This window comes from Macaca nemestrina, chromosome 11 (genome assembly GCF_043159975.1).
Source record: "Macaca nemestrina isolate mMacNem1 chromosome 11, mMacNem.hap1, whole genome shotgun sequence".
Classification (NCBI taxonomy): Eukaryota; Metazoa; Chordata; class Mammalia; order Primates; family Cercopithecidae; genus Macaca; species Macaca nemestrina.
The window spans coordinates 137,231,239-137,255,948 of NC_092135.1; the positions used below are offsets into that span (position 1 = coordinate 137,231,239).

Genomic DNA, 24,710 nt, shown 5'->3' on the forward strand with positions numbered 1-24,710 from the left:
CTGTCTCTTACGACTACATTTAAAAATACACATTTGGTAGCTTCACGAGTCTGCAGAAACCCAAAGTCAGGGTGACCCTTGAGGCTGCACAGACATGGGAAGGGACCAGGCACCACCTCACCCTGGGCCGAAATCTGGCAGGAGGTGAAGAGCTCTGAAGTGGAGACACCCCTGCTGCCAATCTTCCAGGAAAGGGGCGGGGCCTCTGGCAGGAAGAGCTGGACCTGAGGCCCTGGGTAGAGGGGTCTGACTCTTGAGCCCAGCCTAGTTCTGAGCTCCTGGGAGATGGCACTCAGGTGAAGGCAAGCCAGGAACGAGGAGATGAGCCCTGAAAAGCCAACAGAGCAAGATGGGCCCTTCTGGCCAGATTTTTGGTATAAATCTTGGTGTTCCCATCCTTGTGGTCCTTCTCTAAGTGGAGGAAGTGGCTCCTGCTGGCTTCTACCTGAACTTGGGTACGGAGGGAAGGAGGTGGGGGGATGCTGGGTCCGGAAGTTACCAGTCATTGGATGGAGAAAAAAATCAAAATCACCCTAACAGTGTAGAGAAACAAGAGCAGAAACCACCCTGATCTGGTCCTACTCGAAAGACTTTGCAAATATTAATTCATTCACGTCTCATGACAGCCCCAGGAGAGAAGCAAATTAAAGGTACATTTCACAGATGATGAAACTGAGGCACAGAGAGGTTCAAGAGCTCCCCTAAGTCCCAAGGTGGTGAGTGAAGGAGCTGGGCAGAAACTCAGGCACCTGGTCCTGCCCACAGGCACAGGCGACGTGAATGCCCGGAATATGCTCAAGCTCAGAATAGGAGTCACTGCATTGCTTTCACCAGGGAGGTTAGACATTTGAGCTGGTACAGATGTGACCTGTCAGCAGAGCCAGCAAAGGACATGCAAAAAATGCATGGGGTGATGACAAAATTCACAAGACAGGGGCAAAGCTTTTCACATGCTCACAGGTCATACAATAGCCCTTTAGAGATGGAGAAGTGGGTAAACTGTGTGCCAGGTCAGTATAAGGTAATGTAAAGTCAAAATCATGTAATTATTTAAGTGTACATCACAATTATTAAAGATTATCATTTCAATTCATTCAAGGAACTTCGTAACTAAAATGTAATGACGTGTTTCATATTACCAATTACTGCAGAAAAGCACAGATGTCAATCACTTAGAATGAGTGACGTCACGTGTTTGAAAGTAGACAGATATGTCAAGGGTAATACAGGGTGTGTGACTACACACTATTCTCTTAAGTGGTTTAAACATTTTCTCTGAAATCTTTATGTTATTAATATTATGAATGTGGTAGTGATGTCTTTTTAAAAAACTGATAATGCAATCAAATCTTAATTAAGTTCTTCTGGAGCACTATGTATTCTAGATAACATTTCCCGAAGTGTGAGAAGAGAATTTTCTCTTCCATTCTCAAGGGAGCGGGGAGTTGGAGGGCGGCGCTATCACAAGGTTAGAAGCACAGTAGATGGTGTGGGAGACTTTGCTTCCAATCATCCCCAGAGAAACACAAGGCAGCACAGGAAGCCAACGGCCACGGAAACTGCGAGAGATGGCGGGGGCCCTGCCTATGGGAGAAAGGCCTCTGGTGGCGAACAGCAGGGCAGGGCCGTGACAGGGTGCCATCCCCCATGCTGCTAGCCTTCCTTGCTACGAAGTATTCACGCCGGGTTCTGTTTCTTAGAACAGGAGGCTGGTCCCCAGGTAGTGCTGATGTTTGGGATGGGGGAGGAGCCAGTGCAAACAGCTCCTAGGGCTCCCCCATCCCTGCTGCTCTACTACGAGCTGGGGTGTGGAGGTGCTGGGGAACTGCTCTGGGGTCCTTGGTGGGAAGGCACCAGATGGGGCATTTCTGGGAAAGCACGTCCCCACGTGAGGCCGACTTGCTCGGCTTGGCGGCCAAGCTCTCGCCGGACGCTCCCTCCTGGGTCTGTGGCTCTGGAGTCAGTGCCACAGCCATCACTCCCAGGACAAGAGGAGGCACTCGGGCTGGGTGCATACCACAGCCGTGAGGATGTGGGTGTGGGGAGACCCGCTGTGCTGAGGGGGAAATGGAGGCCAGGGGAACGGAGGGCATTTGCTTCAGGGCACACAGAACCATCACGTGAGTGCGCACAGATCCAACCCACAGTGCTTGACGGCAGCACCTCCGGGTTCCCGCCCTCCGCCCTCGGCGTCGCTCCAGTTCCCGGCACGGGGTTCTTCCAGGCAGGCACGTTCCTCGCCTCCCCATTCCCCGGTCTCTCTCCCAGCACAGGGCCCACCACTCACTGTGGACTTTGGTTTTGTTGATGGAATTTGATTAATAATAGCATCGGTCCCCAGAAAGGGAGCCTGGAGGGCGATCTGCGAGAGTCGGCTCAGATTCTCTCCTGATATTACTGGGCACATCTTTCTGGAAAAAATACGGATCTCTAAATCGGTTCCTTCTGTCGAGCTTTAGGGCGCTCTCCAGGTGAAATCCAGGACCATTGTCAGTAGAAGCATCAGTAAGAACCACAGGCTCACACCCATGAAACTCAAAGAAGCAGCAGCTCTAGGTTCACTTTTCCCAAGAAAGGCTTATGGCCCAAATGGAAATGCACCCATGTTTGCAGGATTCTTGTACCTCTGACTTGGAGAGAACATGGCCATCCTGAGGTGGCCTTCTCCAGCAGGGTCTCCACCATCCCAATACAGCCCCTCCACTGAGGTCATGGCTGGCCTGTTATGGCCCACTCCTCCAGGGACATGGCCAGCCCAATATGACCCACTCCACCCGGATCATGGCCGGCCTGATATGACCCACTCCACCTGGGACACAGCTGGCCTGATACGGCCCACGGCTCCAGGGACACCACCGTCTAAATACACCCTAACAGAGCCCACTCCACCAGGAACATGGCTGGCCCGATACGGCCCACTCCACCTGGGACATGGCCAACCTGATATAACTCACTCCTCTAGGGTCACAGCTGGCCCAATACAGCCCACTGCACCTGGGACGTGGCTGGCCCGATATGGCCTACTCCCCTAGGGTCACAGCTGGCCTGATACGACCCACTGCTCCACGGATGTGGCTGGCCTGATACGGCCCCCAGCAGCCCCTCGCAAAGCCTCACTGCTCCAGTGAAGAAGCCCTTGTGTGACTGAGTGCGTTGTTTCCGCCCAGAACTGGCTAAAACCTTTCGATAACACAGAATCTGTTTAGCAAGAAAAAGTGGTGCCCCTAGGATTTCATCTCCAAGAGCCGCCCCCTGGGGAGGATGCCTTGGGATTTCCTACACTGCCTTGCAGTTTGTGGGATCCACTGGCCATACCTGGGATGAGGCACTGCCCGCCCTCAGCGCCTGCTGCGGCTCCTGCCCTCACCACTTCTCTGGGCAGAGCCTCTGGAAGGCACTCCCCGGCCTCTGCTCTTCTTGCTACCCCAGCCCATTGCCCACAGCCACCTTAACCATTATCTAAAGCCACTGCCTGCTTCCTCCGTGGCCCCTGAGAAAGCCCCAGAGGGTCCATCCTGACTTATCAGACACTGCTGCAGCCGCCTCTCCCTGCTTCGAAGATGGTCCAGGCACCTGCTTGTGCCTAAATGTCCTTCTCCCTCTGGCTTAGGACAGAACAGTGGCACGTAACTCTGAGCCCAGCTGGGATATCCCCTGCAGGACACAGTGAATTTCTTTCTCGTAAAGATTCTCTTCCCACTCTGGGGCCCTGGAAGGCCCTGCTGCCCGGGCACTGCCCAGAGCCATCCCTGAAGGCCACAGGCTCACCTGCTTTCAGATGGCACGTGGCCCACCAGCGGGAACTGCTTCACCCCGTGAGCACTGTGGGGATGCCCCTCAGCGTGGCAAAGTCTAACACACCACCGAAAGAAGACTAAACTGAGTGTGCTTTCAAAGTGAGTTTGAGTCCTCAGCAGTGGTGTACATGTGTGAGGTTCATTTCTTTAGGAATAAATAATAAGGAAATGCTTAGGGACATCTTTTCAAAATGATGCTCTAATGAAAGGAGCAAATATTTAAAAATCTGCAGGTGATTCCTTCTCTAAGTGGAAGACAGCAGTGGGCCCTGCGTGGCTTGTGGCGTGGAAGGTGCCTCTGCAGGAGGCCTCCCGGCCCACAGCATGCCTGGGACACTGACCTGTTTTCCTAAGAGGGAAGTCATCTTTGGCGTCGTACATTCCCAGGACTGGGTGGTTATAGGAGGTCGACACTCCGCTCTGGGGTGGAGAACTCTGGTCAAGGGAACTGTGCTGCGTTTTCCTGGAGAGAAGGCAAAGACAGACGGTTTAGTTTGCCCAGGGCACTGCCCCAGGCACGCTGCAGCCGAGAAGCCACATACAGGATGATCTTTCCCTTGAAACCTCAGCCCCACCTCAACAGACGCACCTCTTCCCTAGGGCCAAGCTGAAGTTAAAAGGAAACAAACAAGATGCTAAACAAGCAAGTAAACATCCAATGCCCACATCCTCCTCTGTGGGACCGGCAGTGCTCGGGGCTGGGATGGGCAGCACCTCTGGCGGTTTTCCTGGTGGCCGTTCTCCACCTGGCCCTGTCCTCTTAGATGGCTCCAGCCCGGTCTGTTCTCTACCAGGGCCACCACTGGCCACTCAGAGAGCCTGTCCCTGGTGGGGAGGGGCAGAGGAAGACAGTAGGCTGCAGCGTAAGGAATCAAAGGTCAGGTCATAGGCAGCCGAGACGGGCCAAAAAACGGTCTAAGAACAAATGCTATGTCTGGGGCTGTCACTGCCACCTGGAGAGAAGGAGCCCATGGGGCCATCTCTCAGCAGAAGGCACCCATTGTCATCTGCGCCTTCACCAGTCACCTCCCTCTCCAGGGGAGGAACAGGATGGCAGCTACTGATACCCTGTGCCCAGGGAGCTGACCTATGAAAGGGACTTCCTGTATGAACAGCTGGGTACAACTCCACACCCTCCAGGCGGCAAGACAGGAGTAGTCTGCCAGGAGGATGGCCAGAGGAGGGACATGGGAGGAGGTGGGCCCTGGGCTGGAGTGGGGATACAGGCTGCCACCCAGATGACCATCAGCAAGGCCTTTTTTGATGGCACTGACAGCTCAGTCTTGCTCAAAACACTGCTGAGTGGAATAAATTCTGAGTCTTTAAACTGTGTAATCTGCTTAATGACTAGAAACAAATTTGCCAACTTACTTATTTGGAATTTGTTAGACTATCTGAATACATAGTACGCCACAGCAATGCACCTGGAGTTATTTGAATTAAGAATGGGAGCTTGTAAATGGGTACAGGTGTATATTTAAATATCGGAGAGCACACCAGTGCAAAGAATGTGCAGAAAGGCACTCACAGACAAAATCAAGGAGGCAAGTCCAGGTGCCTGGGCCGTGGGGTGCTGGGCCGTGCAGTGCTGCGCCATGGGGTGCTGGGCCGTGGGGTGCTGGAACATGCAGTGCTGGGCTGTGGGGTGCTGGGCTGTGCAGTGCTGGGCCATGGTGTGCTGGCCCGTGGGGTGCTGGAACATGGGGTGCTGGGCCGTGGGGTACTGGGCCGTGCAGTGCTGAGCTATGGGGTGCTGGGCCATGGGGTGCTGGGCCGTGGGGTGCTGGAACGTGGGGTGCTGGAATGTGGGGTGCTGCGCTGTGCAGTGCTGGGCCATGGTGTGCTGGGCCGTGGGGTGCTGGAACATGGGGTGCTGGAATGTGGGGTGCTGGAAAGTGGGGTGCTGGGCTGTGCAGTGCTGGGCCATGGGGTGCTGGAACATGGGGTGCTGGGCCGTGGGGTGCTGGAACATGGGGTGCTGGGCCATGGGGTGCTGGAACGTGGGGTGCTGGGCCGTGGGGTGCTGGGCCGTGGGGTGCTGGAACGTGGGGTGCTGGAACGTGGGGTGCTGGAAAGTGGGGTGCTGGGCTCTGCAGTGCTGGGCCATGGGGTGCTGGGCCGTGGGGTGCTGGGCCGTGGGGTGCTGGAACATGGGGTGCTGGGCCGTGGGGTGCTGGAACATGGGGTGCTGGGCCGTGGGGTGCTGGGCCGTGGGGTGCTGGAACATGGGGTGCTGGAATGTGGGGTGCTGGAAAGTGGGGTGCTGGGCTGTGCAGTGCTGGGCCATGGGGTGCTGGAACATGGGGTGCTGGGCCGTGGGGTGCTGGAACGTGGGGTGCTGGGCCGTGGGGTGCTGGAACGTAGGGTGCTGGAACATGGGGTGCTGGGCCGTGGGGTGCTGGAATGTGGGGTGCTGGGCCATGGGGTGCTGGGCCGTGGGGTGCTGGAACGTGGGGTGCTGGGCTGTGGGGTGCTGGGCCGTGCAGTGCTGAGCTATGGGGTGCTGGGCTGTGGGGTGCTGGGCCGTGGGGTGCTGGGCCGTGGGGTGCTGGCCGTGCATCACCTGAGGAGTCGGGGAGCTCCGGAAAACTGCACAGCTTCAGGCCACGCCCCAGCCCCGCCCACTGCTCAGGGCACACCTCCAACCCCAAGCAGCCTTTCGCTATTTCCCGGGGAATTCCACCATGCAGTCAGGCTGGGACACACTTGTCTGCACCTGTGCAGGGCCTGTGGCCTCCAAGTGGGACCACGGCCTTGTGCTAGCCTCCCTTCTCTTCCCTGTAGTTCTGCCCATCCTCTCACAATCTCATGAAAAGGTCTGGGGGCAACACTCTTTCTCTACCAAATAGTGTTTTCAGATTGCGTCCTATGGGGATGTGATCTTGGCTGATTCCAAACTTCTTCGACACCAAGTGACAGTCTGGGACCATGTCTGCATTCACTTTTCCCTTCACAGGAAACACGGAGTGACTTGCACATGCATCCCATGAGTTAAAAAGATCAGTATTTACATAATAATAAATCATGTAAATATATAGAATGAAATTATTATTATATTTGAACGGTAGGGTTTGCTTACCTAAGCAGGAGGTGCAAAAGTTACACTGGTTTAAGATCTAACAGACCTTCTCTTACTGCTCTGATCTTTTGAGGAGCTTTCAGTGTTAAAACCCCCACTTTCTTGTCAAACCTTAAAACGAGCAGAGCAGCAGGTGCAGGAGGGGCTCAGCCCTGACCCCAACTGCCAGCGCCGCCCAGTTGGACCACCTGGATGGATCCAGAGACCCCACAGGAACGACCTCACCTCCTGCACAGCCCAGTTCACCGCCAGGGTCCACCCCACGGTGCGTCTGCCCTTCAGACACCAGGAGAGGGCGGCCCTCACCATCAGGGCCGGTCACACCTGCCCAGCCCTGGTCACATGGTCCCAGGCCAGACCGCACAAGCGTGCCCTCCGTGAAGAAGCATCCAGCAGGGCGAGCAGAAGTGAAGCTCTATCCCTGCTGCAATCACACCCGCACTGCACACAATTACCCTCACTCACATCTGCACACCACACAACTAGTAACACCCACTCAACATCCGCACATCACACAACTACTCATACCCATGCCTCACACTACTCACACCCACACATACCTGCACCTCACACTATTCACACCCACACACACCTCACCCATACCCATATCTGCATCTCACACTACTCACCTCCACACGTCACACACTCATACCCGCGCTTCACAATATACCCACTCACACCTGCAGCTCACCCAACTCACACCTGCATCTCACTATTACTGGCCCCCACACTTCACACTACTCACACTCATTCACACCACACACTACTCACACCCACCCACACCGCACACTACCCGCACCCACCCACACCGCACACTACTCGCACCCACCCACACCTCACACTACTCGCACCCACCCACACCTCACACTACACACACCCACCCACACCGCACACTACACACACCCACCCACACCGCACACTACCCGCACCCACCCACACCGCACACTACTCGCACCCACCCACACCTCACACTACACACACCCACCCACACCTCACACTACACACACCCACCCACACCGCACACTACACACACCCACCCACACCGCACACTACTCGCACCCAACTACACTCATACCTGCACTGCACACTACTCACACCCCACCCACACTGCACACTACTCTCACCCACTCACACAGCACACTACTCGCACCCAACCACACTCATACCTGCATTGCACACTACTCACACCCACATTCCACACCCCACACCCCCTCACAACCTATACCCATCCACACCCCCTAACCTTATGCCAACTCATGCCTACATCCCACTCACACCCCACATCTACCTCACACCCACTTACACACATATCCCACCCACACCCCACAAACCCACACTTCATGCCTCATACCCACCCACACCCCACGCCCACCTCCCACCCACACCCGCATCTCACACTCATACCTGTCACCTTTCCCACGCCTCACACTCATACCCCACCCTCACCTCACCCACTCCACACACCCACATCCCACATTCACACCCTACACTAAGCTCACCGGAATCTCACACCCACACTCACACTCACCCCGGCCACACTCCACACACACACACAGTCACACTGGCCACCCCGTAGAGCCCCAAGGGCAGAACCTGCAGAGCTGCTCCCTCTACCTCACCCTGACCAGAAATTATCTTCCAGTTTTTCAACCTTTCATTTCTCGCGGCCCGGGGATGGGACACAGACGCCAGGCCAGGAGCCAAGGCGCAGCCCCCATGGGGCCCTGGGGCCAACCCGGTGCCACACCTAAAGGCAATCCTTCTCTTCTGGAGAAAGATGGAAAAGCAAATAATGTTTTCTTCTAAACACTGGCTTGACTGTAGAATAAAGCTTCATACAAACCCAACCACTTCAATTCCAAACCATTGCCCTTTCATCAGATTCGTACCAGTGATTTCCAAGAAATACAACAAGGAACCACACGCGCCAGGACACGCCAGCAGAGTGAACACGATGGGAGCCGCATCTGAAATTTATAATTTCCTAGTAGCCACATTAACGTGGCTTAAAAATAAATGAATGGAATTTTAGTATTCGATTAAACCATTATAAAAGCCATCCTTTCAACTTATAATCAATATAAACATATTGACAAGACACCGTGGGTCCTTCCTTCAGACCGAGTGTCCGAAATCCCACACTCTGCATCAACGGCATGTCCTGGCAGACCCAGCCACGTTTCAAGTGCTTGGGAGCCACGTGTGGCTTGTGGCAGCTACACGGGAAAGTGCCACCTCGTCACAACAGTCTTAAAGCTGGACACGCTGATGCACATAAACACCCTCGGAGTCCGCGCCCTGATGAAGCCACAGCACCACCCATCTCTGCAGCCTCCCAGCCCTGGTCTGCTTTCTCTCACAGTCGATTCGCTTTGCTGACTCTGAATTTCTCATCAGTGGAACCATGGGGGTGCCTCTTTGTCTAGGCACCACGCCTCTGGGGCTCCCCCAAGCTGCTGCAGGCGCCAGTGGTCAGTTCCTTGTCACTGCGGAGCAGCATTCCAGTGCGTGCAGGGGCCCCAGTTTGCACGGCCGTTCCCGTTGATGGGAGCTTGGCTGTTTCCATTCTTTGGTGACCGTGACTGTAAGAAGGCGACTCGTCGTGTTGCTTGCTTTCATATGTCTTGGGCAAATACGGAGACGGGGCATCGCTGGGTCACAGGGTTGGTGGGTATGTGTCTTTGTAGGAAACTGCCTGCCTGTTTCCCCAGGTATGATTCGGATTCCAACAGGCAGGACGCAGAGGTCCAGGGACACCGCATCTGCTCCAGCACCCGGCCTGTGTAACTCCGGCCATCCCCACAGGGATGAAGGGGCTGCCTGCCGTGGTTTTGATTTGCATTTACCTGATGCCCAGCGATGCTGAGCATTTTTTCCACGCTTACTGGCCATCCCCATGCCTTTTTTTTGTGAGGTACCTGTTCAAACCTTTTGCCCATATTTTTAAGTGGGCGGCTTGTCTTTTTACTATTGAGTTATAGGAGCGGGCTCTACATTTTGGATACAAGCGGTGTGTCAGATATATGCATTGTGAATATTTCCTTCCATTCCGTAGCTTGCCTTTTAATTTTCTTAATGGTGCCTTTCAAAGAGCAGAAGTGTTTCGGTTTGCGGAAATATCCCGTTTTGGGTTTTTGGTATCTAGTCAATGATTCTGGCGACCTAAGGAATCTTGCCTCCCACACCCCATCAAGGTTGGGAAAGTTTCTACTAGGTCTCCTTCCAGAAGTTCGATCAGTTCCGCGTCTATGCTCAGGTCTATGACATCTGAACTAATCATGCGTGGTGTGAAGCTGGGGTCAGGGTTTCAGTTCTTTCCCCACGAAGAGCCGATTTTCTGACAAAGTTTCTGCCACCACTCCACGATGTTTAAGTTCAGGGTTCAAATATGGCAAAACAAGAAAACCCCAGACTCCATGGAAACAAACCAACCTGTCCTCTGGCTGACTTGAGATCAAGTCCTTCCCCCTCCAACCTCAATGTCCCCAGAGCCCTCTGAGAAGAGGTACCCCTGCCCCCTGCCATTAACGCCAGGGCAAGCGGGCCTTGTCCAGGCCAAGACACCCGCCTTGAGCACCCAGCTCACCCAGGGAGTTCCATGAAAAGTGAGTCCTCCCAGCCCCAGCCACTCTGTCACCCCTCCTCCCTGGAAGCCCCCTATCTCCCATCTCTCAGCACGTCCCCCAGCGCCCTGAGGCTGCCCCAGGCCACCCCTTCTCCCGTGGCCTCCCTGACTGCAGGTGCAGCCTTTCCCTGGGCTGCTGCTCCGTCCTCCCCTCAGGTCCAGGTCCAAGTCACTGCCTGGCTTCTACTCCTGCCGGCCTTGCCCCCGTCCGCTCTCCGGTCACTCCTGGGCGAGGAGGCGCCGGCTCCCCACCTTCTTCCACGCTGCCGTGGCCACCCTAGGGGGCTGCCCTGTGCTCACCGCGACCCCTGCTTCCCAGCGGCCCCACTGCTCTGGTCCTGCATCTTCCCGCTGCAGCCTCCCAGACTCTGTCCTCTTCTTCAGAAAGGGCTGCCTGTGCGTGCCCCACTCCCATCACTGTCTTCTCAAAGCTCCCTTGTACACAGGGACCTAAGGCAGCTTTGCCCCGCCCAGCAGGCTCGGCACTCCAGCTCTCCATCCTCTGCCAGGCCCCGCGCCCACCCTGCCCCTGGCTCCTCATCCTGCCCTTTCCAGCTTGGGCCCCAGGGGCACCATCTGAACCGCGATCCACACTCCTGTCCCTTGCTCCTTCTGCCCTGCAACCCCACACCCCAGCCCAGCCAGTGGGATAATGGAGTTTCTCCACAACCAGTCCAGGCAGTGGACTGGCTCTGGGGGCACAGATCAGGGTCCCCCCACAAAGTGGGCTCCCAGGTGCCGATCGCCAGCAATTCTCAGGAAGCCTCCTCCTCTCTTAGATCCCCATGGCTCACTGCTGTCACGTGCTGCCTCCCACGGACACTCCCAACTCACTCCTCCCTATGAGTTTTTGTGTCCCTGGTTGAGTTACCCAAATCCGGGCGGTGTGTCTGCCGTGAGTGCAGCTTATGTGCCCCTGGCAAGCACAGCGGCTGCCGGAGCGGAGGGCGTGGGTCACCTGTGCTGGAAACATCTTTTGGGATGTGTTAGGGTAGCTGGCAGCCTCCACGGAAACAAGGGGGATCATGTCCGAGCTGTGGGAGGTTTCACTACACATAGCTGTCCATTTTGAGGCTTGAGAATAGCTACTTTTTTTTCCAATGAAATTACTGATATTTCGATTTACAAAAACTCCCTTATGGGATTTTTTTTCTAGAAATGAAATGAACCTTGAGAGCAGCAGAAAACTACATTTCAAAGCGATCCTCTGTTGCCCTTGCTCACTGCTGAAAGCCGCGTCACCTGCCACTCGCTCGCACTGGGCTCTGTGAACTCGCCTCCGAAGGCCGTCTTTGGCATGGCATGCCGGCTCTCTCCAGTCCTCAGACGAACAAGTCTTTTGTGGTCCCTGCCTGTCAACTGCATGGCCCTGGCAGGGTTTCTTAGTATAAAATAACAGAAGTATCACAGGGGCTTCCTGACTAGCCTAAGAATCATTGAAACGTCAGGTGGGAGCGCTGGAGGAGCACAGAGGATTCAGACAAGAGTTCCAGTTTAAGTGGCTCTTATTGTGGCTGAAAAATGGCACAACATTACCAAGAGTAATGACAGGCGCCAGCCCCCGGAGCACTGTTCGGTCCCTGTGGAGGGGGGCCCACCCCATGAGGATGGCCGCCGCGCAAGTATACCCCCAGACCACGTCACTCTTGAGGGGCGCCCACCCCGTGAGGATGGCTGCCGTGTGAGTGCACCCCCAGACCACGTCACTCTGGAGGGACCCACCCCATGAGGATGGCCGCCGCGCAAGTATACCCCCAGACCACGTCACTCTTGAGGGGCGCCCACCCCGTGAGGATGGCTGCCGTGTGAGTGCACCCCCAGACCATGTCACTCTGGAGGGGGCCCACCCCGTGAGGATGGCCGCTGTGTGAGTGTACCCCCAGACCACGTCACTCTGGAGGGGCCCATTCCATGAGCATGGCCGCCGCACGAGTGTACCCCCAGACCACGTCACTCTGGAGGGGCCCACCCCGTGAGGATGGCCGCCGCACGAGTGTACCCCCAGACCACGTCACTCTGGAGGGGCCCACCCTGTGAGGATGGCTGCCACACGAGTGTACCCCCAGACCACGTCACCCACATCCAAGCACCACTGTGCTTGGGGTTTCAATCCCTCACCCTCCCTCCCTGCCTCAGAAGGTAAACAACTGGGTCCATGCAAATCTACCAATGATCAGACGGTCCTCTGGGCCCCCAGAGAGGAGGCCGGGGTGCTCCCCACACCCACACTTACCCGTACCAGTAGCGGGGGTCGCTGGAAATGCAGTGGTTCAGATTCCGATGGGCCAGTGCCTTCTTTTTATTGAGGACAAATTCTTGTAACTTCATCTTCACTTCTGTGCTGGCCACGGCACCTGGTGTGGGAGAAAGCACAGCGGCGGGTGAAGTGCAGCTCTGCCCTACAGCAGCAATGCAGGGCAGCGGGGCCACGGAGGGAGGGAAGGGCTGGGGACGGCTATGCACCTTCAGGACGCTGTGGCCCCCTGAGCGCTTCCTCAAAGAACCAAGGCCGGGAGGGGTTTTAATAAGAGGTCTTCTTCCCATCAAGATCTTACATAATTGCATTCTATTTACAATGCAGATTTAATCATCCCAAAGACGTATTGTTAGCTAACACAAACACTTCTGAAGGAAGTTTTAATATTCTTATACAAAAGAACACTCTGCATTAGGCAGTGGCAGCGTGGTGGTTGCGTTCTCGCTACTGCGAAGCAGAAGCTAAGAGAGAAGGCTTTGTGCAAATGGAAGCATCACGCAGGGACAAAGCCAGTCTCACAGGAAGGCGTGCTTCCACACCTGTGCCAACGCGACGGCCAGCTCTGCTTCCAACAGCATCAAAGGGCAGCGCCTGTCCTCTCCAGCCTGGCAGCTCAGACTCAGGCAGAGTGACTGCACCAAGTGGGACTGAAGTCGAAACTGTGGTTTTCTTTGTGGCGGTGATTCTTTTTCAAAACCTCATTAAAGGGAACTGGCAAAAAAGGCCAGTCTCACCCTGAACACAAGGCCTGTTAGCACGGAGCCTGCTCTCCTCAGATCTCCAATCTAACCACACAGTACTTCTATCCTTCTTACAGCACCTTAAGTATCTGCCTAGTATTGCATGATGTTCAGATAGCGTTTGCAATGGTCAAAAACACACCGTGGGGTGAGTGAAGCATGTTTACAAAACCACTTTCTGACTGGGAGGCAGTTCTGGTTGTTAGAAACCACACTGCAGTCAACATGTATGAGTGGGTAACACTGACCATCTTTAGAATGACTTGCTTAGGTCAGGTTGGCAAAGTGACTACATCTGACAAACTTACTATTCTAACCCTTGGCATATCTTGCTAAATTGCTGTCCAAAATATCCCTACACATAGGCCAGACCCGAAGGCTCACACCTGGAATCCCAGCACTTTGGGAGGCTGAGGAGGGCAGACTGCTTGACCACAGGGGTTCAAGACCAGCCTGGACAACATGGCAATACCCTGTCTCTACTAAAAGTACAAAAATTAGCCAAGTGTGGTAGCATGTGCCTGTAGTTCCAGCTACTTGGGAGGCTGAGGCGGGAGAATCACCTGAGCCCGGGAAGTCCAGGCTACAGTGAGCCAAGACTGTGCCACTGCACTGCACCCTGGGCAGTGAGAGTGATACCCTGTCTCAAAAAAAAAAAAAAAAAAACAAAACAAAAACGAAACGTCGCTGCACACTGACCCCCTGAACCACCCATCCAACTGCAGCGGGGGCAGCTGCTCCTCCTGCTGGTCCAATCACCACGTACCCAAAGCCACGAAGCCAGCAGGCATCACCGTGAGGCCTCCCTGAGCACCACCGCACACGCACTGATTTCCTCTCTTGCGAGATAATTCATGTTCTTGGCTTACGTGTTCTTAGGAATCTTTCTGTGATGTGCACGGCGCTGTTGTGGGTGTGTGTGTGTGTTTCACAGTTGTATCCACTGGAGTCATGTGGGTTTCTTACGATAACGGCTGTATTGAGAGCCTAGTATATGCCAGCCCTGGTCTGGTTCAGCCCCACATGAGAGCTATAAATAGATATTCTCATGCCCCAGCTGTGGAGGGAGAACACAAAGGTGGCCAGGTGCGCCTCAGGTGAGGTCGGCTCAGTTACCAAGTCTCACAGACGCCCCGGTTCGCGGCGCTCAGCTGCTCCGTGTGCGTGCGCACACATTTACCCTGCCTCTTGTTTCCTTTTACAACTGGGGTAAAATGTTAAAACGTTTGTTTTTATAAAGTCTATTTTAGTTTTTCCTTTGTGAGTTTTCCTTTTCCTTAAAACTTCGCAATTGTTCTTCCTTTCAATGGTTTAATAGGCAATCATTTTAATTTTATCCTTGGTTCTGGTGTTGAGTTTTCATTCATTTGGTTATTTGCTAAATTTTTTCATGACTCACTCTGATGGCTCAGAAATGGATTTTGGCACATAAGGCTCTATGGATATTTTGACCAACTGCTGAGAAATTATTAATATCATTAGAAAGCTGTCTTTTCCTGGCCACCTTCACTACATACCAAATGCCTTTGCTGCCACTCACAAATGGAGTTTGTTAGTTGGGCGCGTTCTGAGTTCCCGACGGCAGAACCCCACTCCCGTTACATCAAGGTGGAACCTCAATGGCTGGTCAAGGGTCAGTCAGCAACGAGAGCCCTGGAAACAGGGTCCACCCAGGCTGTGGTGGGGGCTGCACTAGCCTAGCCAGGGACACACAAAGACGTTAAGTACACGGCCACCAGCATGGGTCCGGGAAGGCCCCCCCGTGATGCATGAGGCTTCAGGCTTGGTGCTCTCTCACGGTCTGAGAAAATAACGCCATTGCCCGAGTCGAGCTGTGCCCGTGACGTTCCCCAGCTCATGCTGCTGAAGATGGTCTCATCACCTAAGTCGTGACTGTGGTGAGCGCTGCCCCGGGTAGGGTGGGGGTGGGGGGACAGGAGGGATGCTTCTGCTTCTTCAGAGCACCCACCGTTAGACTTGAACGTCACTGATAAGCACCTTTAGCGGAACTGTCTTTCTGTAAGGGGACTTGTCAGAAGATCATATACTTATGGGAACCATTCGCTTCTACCATTCCCAGGCATGTGATCACTGGAATTCCTAAAAGATTATCAGCAACAGGCTGCTCACTTTGGAAAAACAGACCCAGACATAAACCAGAGAGTTAACCCCGTAAATATACAAACCGCCTCCACAACCAGGAATAAAAGGAAAGGCCGGGTGGTGGGGAAGATAAGTGAGCAGAGAACACAGAAGACCAATTTCAAAAGGAGAAGGCAAATTTGCCAATGAGTATGTTAAATCAGCTTAACTTTACTGATAAAAGAAATAAAAAGTGAAATGGGTAACTGCAAGTTTTTGCCTTTACACTGATAACATTTTTTGGGGTTACTACCCATGCTGCTGAGGGTGCAGGGAAGTAGTCAAACCGCACAATGATGCTGGTGATGGCAACAGTGAGGATGAGGACCCAGATGGCCAGTTGGAGGGGATGGCCCTGTAGGTCCCTCTACACGGCCGTCTTTGAGTGGAAGCAGCAGAGCAGGACAACAAGCAGGTTCTCGGTGTGCAGGATGAGGACGTCCTCAACATTTTCCAGCAGACCCAAACTCAGTGTAGTCAGCCTTACCTCCTCAAAACACCAGCTGCCAGGGACAGCTGTTACTGTGGATTCACTGGCCCTCCACGGGGGAGGGTGTGCACTCCAGGAACAGGGCCAGCAGACCCCACTTTATAACCCATACTCTCTCCCTGCTTCTGCAAACACCATTTGGTGGCAAAGGGTGACTTGGCCACAAGCCTGGGTCCTGCCTGGCTTCCTCTCTGCAGGGCTGGGTGGTGGGCATGACTGGCGTTCATGCCCCACCCACGCCCAGCACAGGCCTGGCCAGCAGGAAACATGAGGAACATAAGTCATCGATTCAGGACCTTTCTTTTTTTTTTTTTTTTTTGAGATGGAGTCTTGCGCTGTGGCCCAGGCTGGAGTGCAGTGACCGGATCTCGGCTCACTGCAAGCTCCGCCTCCCGGGTTCACACCATTCTCCTGCCTCAGCCTCCCGAGTAGCTGGGACTACAGGCGCCCGCCACCTCGCCCGGCTAGGTTTTTTTTTGTATTTTTCAGTAGAGACGGGGTTTCACCGTGTTAGCCAGGATGGTCTCGATCTCCTGACCTCGTGATCTGCCCGTCTCGGCCTCCCAAAGTACTGGGATTACAGGCTTGAGCCACCGCGCCCAGCCGATTCAGGACCTTTCTAACCACCAAGGAATATTCTTTTGATCTTTCAGACTTTACTAGGAGAGTATTCAAAATGAGGGGCTGATTCTGACCCCCCACCCTGTTTCAGAACTTCTGGTTATACACACACTCATCTGTCAACGGGTTTCTCACTTAAAGTTCTAGAATGAAAAAACCCATTCAATAAATGGAGAGCAGACCTCCCTAATTTTTACTTTTACTTTTTTTTTTTCCCTTAATTCACATTGAGTATCACTCATCCCCTGGACGGAGGTTTCTATAGAGGCTCTATGAGATGCCAGCCCGTTCTGGCCAGCAGAGATGAAGTGGTGGATAAGAGGCCAAGTTCTTCCCATACCAGGGGGCAGAGAGTGTGCCCGAGACCTAAGGAGTAAGCGAGCGAGGAACAGCTGAGTGGGGCAGACAGAGGAGGACAGCAGCTCTGGGTGGGGCGGGGCAGGTGACGGCTGTGCTCCCGGAGGGCCAGGGCCTGGACCTGGTGAGTCCAGACGACGGAGCTGTGGCAGGTTTCGCTTGGCTTCTGCCTGAAAGGGCTCCTTTTTCTCCCCACCCCCTTGCCTCTGAAAAAGGCACAACTTCACAGAACGGACACCTAATGACTTTCAGGAGCAGCCTTTCACGTCATTTTTATACAAAGCAAAGGACTTGCTCAGTGACCTCGCTCCATTCCCCGCGGGGCTGTGCGTGTGAACGGCAGTGAGAGAAAGCGGGGCTGTGTTCGCTGCGCACTGCTCGGGCAGAGTCCACCCTGCTTCTGCTCCTTCCCCGAGCTGATGTGAAGAGGTGTGTGTCTTAGATTCCCAAGTGCCGTTAATCTAAATCAAAACCTAGCTGGTTAAAGACAGTGTGTTCTCGCTCAATGTGATGAAAACTGCCACCATTCTGTCAAATGAATCACATTACTTGGTATCAATGAATAAAAGTGAAGAATTATTTAAAATAAGAAGTAATCTAAATATTTACAAGTGTAATGATATTTATTAAATACTCAATAAGAAATTCACTTAAAAAAAAAAAACCCAGGAGAATAAACAGATGCTGCACACCGTGTTTTCAAATGCTTAAATGCTGGAGATGCTTCGTGTCCTCTGCGCCGGCCGCCACTGCTCCTCCAGCCTGCACAAACAAGAACCTCCTTCATGGGGGAGGACGCCGGCCCCTGGGCCCCGCTTACATAAGAGCCCCCGAGTGGCGTCCACCACAGGGGCCTGCGGCCCTGTGTCCTCACCACGAGACCACACTGAGGGCTGCAGAGTCGACACAAGCCTGCCAAGTACCCAACTGTACACAGTTTATTATTAATAATAAAACCTGACCACCCAAATCCACAGTGAAATCCACCGGGACTGCCGCCTGTGACGGGGCTAAAGGGGAGCAGGAACATTCCAGAGCTCCAGTTAAGGGTGGACGGCGCTTTGGATGCAGTGCAGGGATTGTCCTGGGTTGGTAAACGGATCCAAAATGTTTTCTGAAGTGAAGTCTTTTCATATTCTGTGAGCCTCAAGATGGTATTTTTATTGGAAGAGTCTGGTAAACTCTGAGGAAGTAATTTAGACCAAGCTGCTTTTTAGCAATCTGAAAAACTTATTTGTTGGTTAGTTGTGGCACAAATCAACCAGCTGATATTTAAATTTTAAACTTCAATTCTCTGATAAGCAACTATTTTCCCTACTCCAAAGAAAAATACATAGGATACACACTGGGCTACTGGCGAACCACAGAAGCGTGGAGAGGAGGCCGGACCCCCGGCGGAGGCCCCAGTGCTTCGGGCTGTGGCACACGCCCCTGCAATGTGGGTCCAATGCACGCCTTCTACACTGCGGTGTCACCAGCACAGGCCAGACACGTCAAAACCCCGCGCACAGGGCTCCCAGGGGGACCACGTGCTGTTGTCTATGGAAGGCAGCTTTCTAAAGTGGAAAGCAACCCCACAGGGTGGGCCCTGCCTGGCAGGCCATGGAGCCTCTACTCAGATTCCTCACACGTGAAGCCAGAGGATTCAGCTGGACTCCTGGTCCTCAACCCAGGCAACACACTAGGGTCACTCCAGCAGTTTCAGACGCGAGAACACTGCCAGCCGGGTTCCACTCGGGATCAGTTCAGTAGAACACCCGGGAGTGAACAGAGACCCACAGCACAGCCTTCCGCTACTGAGAGGGCCCGGATCTGCATGCGAAGACCAAGCATGCGTGCAGCCCCGTCTGCAGGTTCCTTCTCCTCAGGGCCTCTGCAGCCACATCTAGAAGCTTCTCCCCTGTAGGTAATCCCTGGGGAATAAGTCACCATCTTATCTAATCAGTGTGACAGGAGCCAGGGCCATCATGCAGATTTAGTTCTCACTTTCAAATCCTGATGCAAAAATTAGACCTCAAATGGAATAGAAACCCTCCTCAGAGGCCGCTTCTACCTTGAAATTCTACCAGTTAAAATGAAAAAACATTGAAAGTGCATTTATTATTTCAAGAGTAAAATGCTGTGATAATTGATAAAAGTGTTAGTTTTATGGACAAAAACAATTACTAAGAACTTGGAAATAGCTAAATAGAGAAATAAACTAAAAACTCAGAGAGTGCATTAGCTATGTACTCTTAGGAAAAATATATCTAGTTTGAAATAGCAAATATTTATAAAAATGTACCAAGTAATATAGGCATAATAATACAGTTTAGATCATACCCCAATTCTAATTTAGCATTAGTTTGTTATAATAACATTCATTACATTAAAAATAAACTTACAAACTGAGTGTACTGAATAGTTATTTAATTCTTTTTAGAACACAAGGATTTCAAATACAAACAAATGAACAAAAATGTCCTATTTGGAAAAACTTCAAATTTAGTGCAGATTAATTAAAAGCAAAATGCCAATTTCACAATCTAAAAATTATATAAAGGCGAATCACCAAACCAAATATTAACATATCCTTTCACTCCAGACAAAATGAAGAACATAAACAGTATAAAGAACAGCTTAGGGAACCTGGAGTACTCCAAGCACATTGTGTTTTCAATAATATAACTTCAAGAATTTGTATTCAGGTAATTCAATTAAACCTACAGGAAATGGTCAGAAGATCTGGACAAAGCACCCGAGCCTTCCATCTGAAGGCACAGAGAGCAACTAGGGCAGCGTGGAACACCAGGGCCGAGGTCAGAGACTGGGGCTGCGGGAAGTGGGACCCCACCCTCGGGCAGCCCGTTTTCTAGAGTCAGCAGCGGGTTTCCCAAGAGGCCCTTGATAGGGCCACAAAAACTGAGGAAAATCAAAAGACCCCAGTAAACCTCACGGGCTTGTGGATAGGACCTCAAAGGGCTATGCCTTTTGAGTAATGATGGCCAGAAATCCACCAGCCCTTGGGAGGCCTGAAACCCAACTCAGCATCAGCTCCAGACCTGACTACATTCAGACGCTTAAGAAGCTTGGCCACTTCTGGTCAACTACAAGAAGGAAAACAAAGTCCACTCGAAAAGAATGTGTCACCCTCCCAGGTCTCCCGTCATCACAACAGCACAAAGTCAGACATGCAACCTAAAACATCCAAGTGTAGAAAGAAACACAATCTGACAAAAAAAAAAAAAAAAAAAAAAAAAGATATATAGAAAGAAACCACAGGCAGGAAAGCCTTGCCACAGGGCCAGAGAGTGTTATCAGTCAGACTCCAAAAAACTGCACTACGTGCAGGAAAAAAATAAAATCAAGAAAGTCTATGGCAAACCATGAAAAAGGGCCAAATGGAAATCCTAGAACTGAAAACCAAATAAAGGTAAAATCCAATGGATGAGTTTAGCAGCAGATTACTGTGCAGGTAAAGCACAAATTAGGGAAGCGGATGATAAATTGGAAGAAAATACCCACACTGAAGAAAAGAAAAGGGAAACACAGACACAAAAATAACTTAAGAAACTTAGGGAATACTGAAAGCTAATCCAACACAGGTATATAACTACAGTCCCAGATAGATTAAATGGAGAGACTGGGGCAAAGTCATTACTTGTTGTGGTGAAGTTTGAGAATAATCAGGTCTAAGAATTCACAACAGTATAAAACAACAGATTTAGGAACTACAAATCCCAAATAGAAGAAATTAAAATGAAAGAAACTACAGTTAAGCACATTAAAAAAGAACTTCAAAAAAATCAAAGACAAAATCTTAAAAATAGCCTGGGAAAAAAGAGTATTTCCAAAGAAGGAACAATAGGATGGATAGCTGATTTCTGGAGATTAACAATAGATGGCAGAAGAGAATGGAATGGCATTCTCAAAGGGCTGAAAGAAAATAAATACAAACCTAGAATTCTATACTCAGCAAAAATAACCTTCAAAGATTAACCTGAAATCACATTTTGAACAGAAAGAAAATTCACCATTAGACCTGCATTAAGGTAAATAAAGAATATCACAGATGAAAGGTCAGACATGAAGAAACGAATAAAAGTGGAAAGGATAAATTTATGAGTAAATCTTGACTATATAAAATAATAACAACAATGTCTTGTGATGTTAAAGGTAAGTTGAGAGTTAAATACAGGTCAAAATAGTATATAAGTTAAGAGTGAAAGTATTCCAGACCCTTACTTTGTCAGAATTGGCAAAAGTATTAATTTAGATAAAGTTGTCGATAATCAGTAAAGAAACAGCAAAATAGTGACTACCAAGCTGGTGGAAAAAAAAATATATATATACACACATATATATCGCTAAAAACATACATTAAAAGCAAGAAAAGCAAATTAGAATAGTTGAGATAATTAGAATTCATATTGTACAATGATAGATTTAAGCATAAATGCATCAATAATTATATTAAATGTAAATGGGCCAAACTAATTGAAAGACAAAGACTGTCAAACTACAAATCAAAACTTGTGGGATGCAGATAAGGTTGCATTTAGAGGAAAATGTATAGCTATATAAGCACACATTAGAAGAGAGGGCTGAAATCAATGCCGCATGTATCTACATCAAAAAGCTACAAAAACCACAATACAACCTAAGAAAATATAGCACAGAAAAATAATAAAAATGGTAGAAATTAATCAAATTGATATTCAACAAACAACGTCCATAAAGTCAAAAGCCAGTCTTTGAAAAGAATAACTGATAAACTTCTGGAGGGAATGACCAAGGAAAACAAAAGCAAAACAAAACAGCAGCGATAAAGAGAAAAAGCACAAACAACCAATATCTGGAGTGTAACAGAGGATATCACTAAAGGTCTGACAGATGTCAAAAACACCAGAAAAGGATATGACACCAAAAACCACTAGCCAAAAATTCAAAAATGTATAACAAAGGCATATATTTCTTTAAAAAAAAAAATACAACTTAGCTAAAGTGATCCAGGGGGAAAAATGTCCCATTAACTATTTTAAAAATTGAATAAGTAATCAAAAACCTTTGCACAAAGAAAACCTTAGGGTTAGATGGCTTTAACAGTAAGTTTCACAAGATATTTAAGGAAAAAAATAATATCCATGTTAAATAAACTTTGCCGGAGAATACAAAAGGAGAGAGGAATGATGCTTAACTCTTTCTGAGGCCAGCATAGTCATGACACCAAAACGTGACAAGGACATTATGAGAAGGGAAACTGCTTGGCAATCTCCCTCATGAACACAGTTGCAATCATACAAAATAAAATATTAGCAAATCCAAGTTTTCACTACATAAAAGATAATGTATTACAATCAAGTTGGCTGGGGTCATTTTAAAAATGCCAGTTAGAATTTATATGCAAATAAATCCATATGCTTTACTTCATTAACCACATAAAGCCAAAAAATCATACAAACATCTCAAAAGATGCTGAAACAGCACCTGATAAAAATCAATATCCATTCGTACTGAAACCCTGAGCAAACAAGGAATGGAAAGGAAACTTCCATAATCTGATAAATAGCACCTATCAAAAACAAGTAGACAAATGAGTAAACAATACAAACAAAGCCCCCACAGAAAACATGGCACTTCACAGGAAACTGGGAACCAGACAAGTGTGCCTGCCTGGTATCATGACCACAATTCAATACTCTACTGGCAATCTCAGTCCATTCTACACAGTAAGCAAGTAAAAGATATAAAAGGTATTCCAATCAGAAAGGAGGCAATCTTGTCATTATTTATAGATGACAGGATTCTAATGTTGAAAATTCAAAACAATCTATTAATGATTAGGATATCTGAATTTAACAGTGTTGCTGGACACAAAGTCAACAGTCAAAAATTGACTGCTTTTCAAAATTATAAAAACCAAGCCATTCACAATAGCAACCAAAGTCATCAAATGGCTTGAAATATATTTAATCAAATACATGCATGCCTCCTTAACATAGAACTATTAAGAAAATATTAAGAAAAATTAAAGAAGGTAAATAATCAATGTTGTAAAAATATCAAGTCTTCCTAATTTCAACCACAGAGTCAATGCAGTCACAAACAAAACCCCACTGGTATCAATTCCAGGTAGAATCAGCTCCTAAGAGATAATTAAAGAGGACGTACCCAAGATTTTGAAGAAGGGAAAGATTTCTCAAGGCACAAAATCATCTAAAGGAAAAGACTGAAACTGTATTAGAAGGGAGAATTTCTGTGCCTGAAAGATAACATTAAGAGAGTGAACAGGCAAAGTACAGAGCAGAAGAGGAGATTTACAGCATGTACAACTGGCCAAAGGCTTGATTCCATAATATAGAAAGAACAACTCCAAATCAAGAAAAAGGGAGACTCCCCCATCAGAAAAATGGGCAAGAGACTTGAACAAGCACTTCACAAAGACAGGAAGATTCATTTGGCCAAAAAACTTATGAAAATAAACTGTATCTTATTGGTAATCAAAGAAATGCAGCTGAGGGCATGAGGAGGAGCTGAAATTAAAGTGACTGACAGCAGCAAGTGTTGACAAGGACATGGACCCACAGGAACCCCCGTACGTGGCTGGTAGGAGTGTTAAGTGGTACACCACTTTGAAAACTTTTAGGTATCACATATGAATACTGACAATATGCATGCCCCAACGTTCAACAACTCCACTTCACATTTGCCCACATGTACCAAGAAACATGTCCAAGAATGCACACAGCAGCATTGCTTTCAATAGCTCTGGTTAGGAAACAAGCCAAGTATCTAACGACTTTAGAAGAAATGACTACATTGGTGCATTTATAAATGGGACACCACACAGCAATATATAATAGATAATGAATGACCTCTTGCTGAATGCAAAATGGGGATGAATTTCACAAGCATAATGTCCAGAGAAAGAAGAAAAACACAAAAATCCTACATATTAAGGGTTCCATTTACATACATTTCAAAAGCAGGCAAATTAATCTTCCATGTTAAATATCAGGAGAGGAGTTATCTTTGGGGAAGGGGGAAGTGCATAAAGCCTTCTCTTCCTACTTATGGGCCAGCCCTACAAGAGTACATCGCTCTACTCTCCTTACCTGGAATTCTGTTACCTGAGGAAAATGTACACCTCGGCTCATTTTCAGTATTACCAGGAACAGACAAGTTCAACTAAGCACGGAAGTCCAGGGCAGAAACTCGCAGTGTCCATGAAAGTCCCCTCACTCTGGTGATTAGATCCTGACTGTCTGTGTCACTTAAAACAACAAGTTGTCCATAGAAAGGATACAAACACACAGTGAGCCAAGGGCTCTTTTAAGTGAAGATCTGAGAGGATGCTCAGAGCAGACTCAGCCCCACGGTGGACCCTGCACCCTGGGGACACGCCAGGGCTCAGACACGCTGGTGACATTGGGCACTGTCCTCGTGCAGAGGAGCCCACAGGTCCTTGGCCCAGCAGCCCACAGTCAGCAGGGGCGACACCATAACCTTTTCCTCAGTAGATGTGTCCCTCTAATTTTCCAAAGCGGGAAACAGCAAATAGAATGTTCTCCTGGAGAGTATCAAGTGTGGGCTCTCCTTAGAAGAAAACAGACCACACTGGTC

At 50.1% G+C, this 24,710-nt stretch overlaps 1 protein-coding gene across 17 annotated transcripts in view; it reads right to left on the reverse strand.

Moving 5' to 3' along the window:
• The window catches only part of LOC105473807 (histone deacetylase 4), a 354,143-nt gene that overhangs the window by 109,931 nt on the left and 219,502 nt on the right, over nt 1-24,710 (reverse strand). For all 17 annotated transcript variants that reach the window (XM_071073705.1, XM_011727858.2, XM_011727860.3 and 14 more), the window contains 2 exons: nt 12,735-12,855; nt 4,139-4,260 (listed from right to left, as the gene is read on the reverse strand). In XM_071073705.1, coding sequence (XP_070929806.1) covers nt 4,139-4,260; nt 12,735-12,855 — 243 coding nt within the window. The remainder of the gene's footprint in view (nt 1-4,138; nt 4,261-12,734; nt 12,856-24,710) is intronic.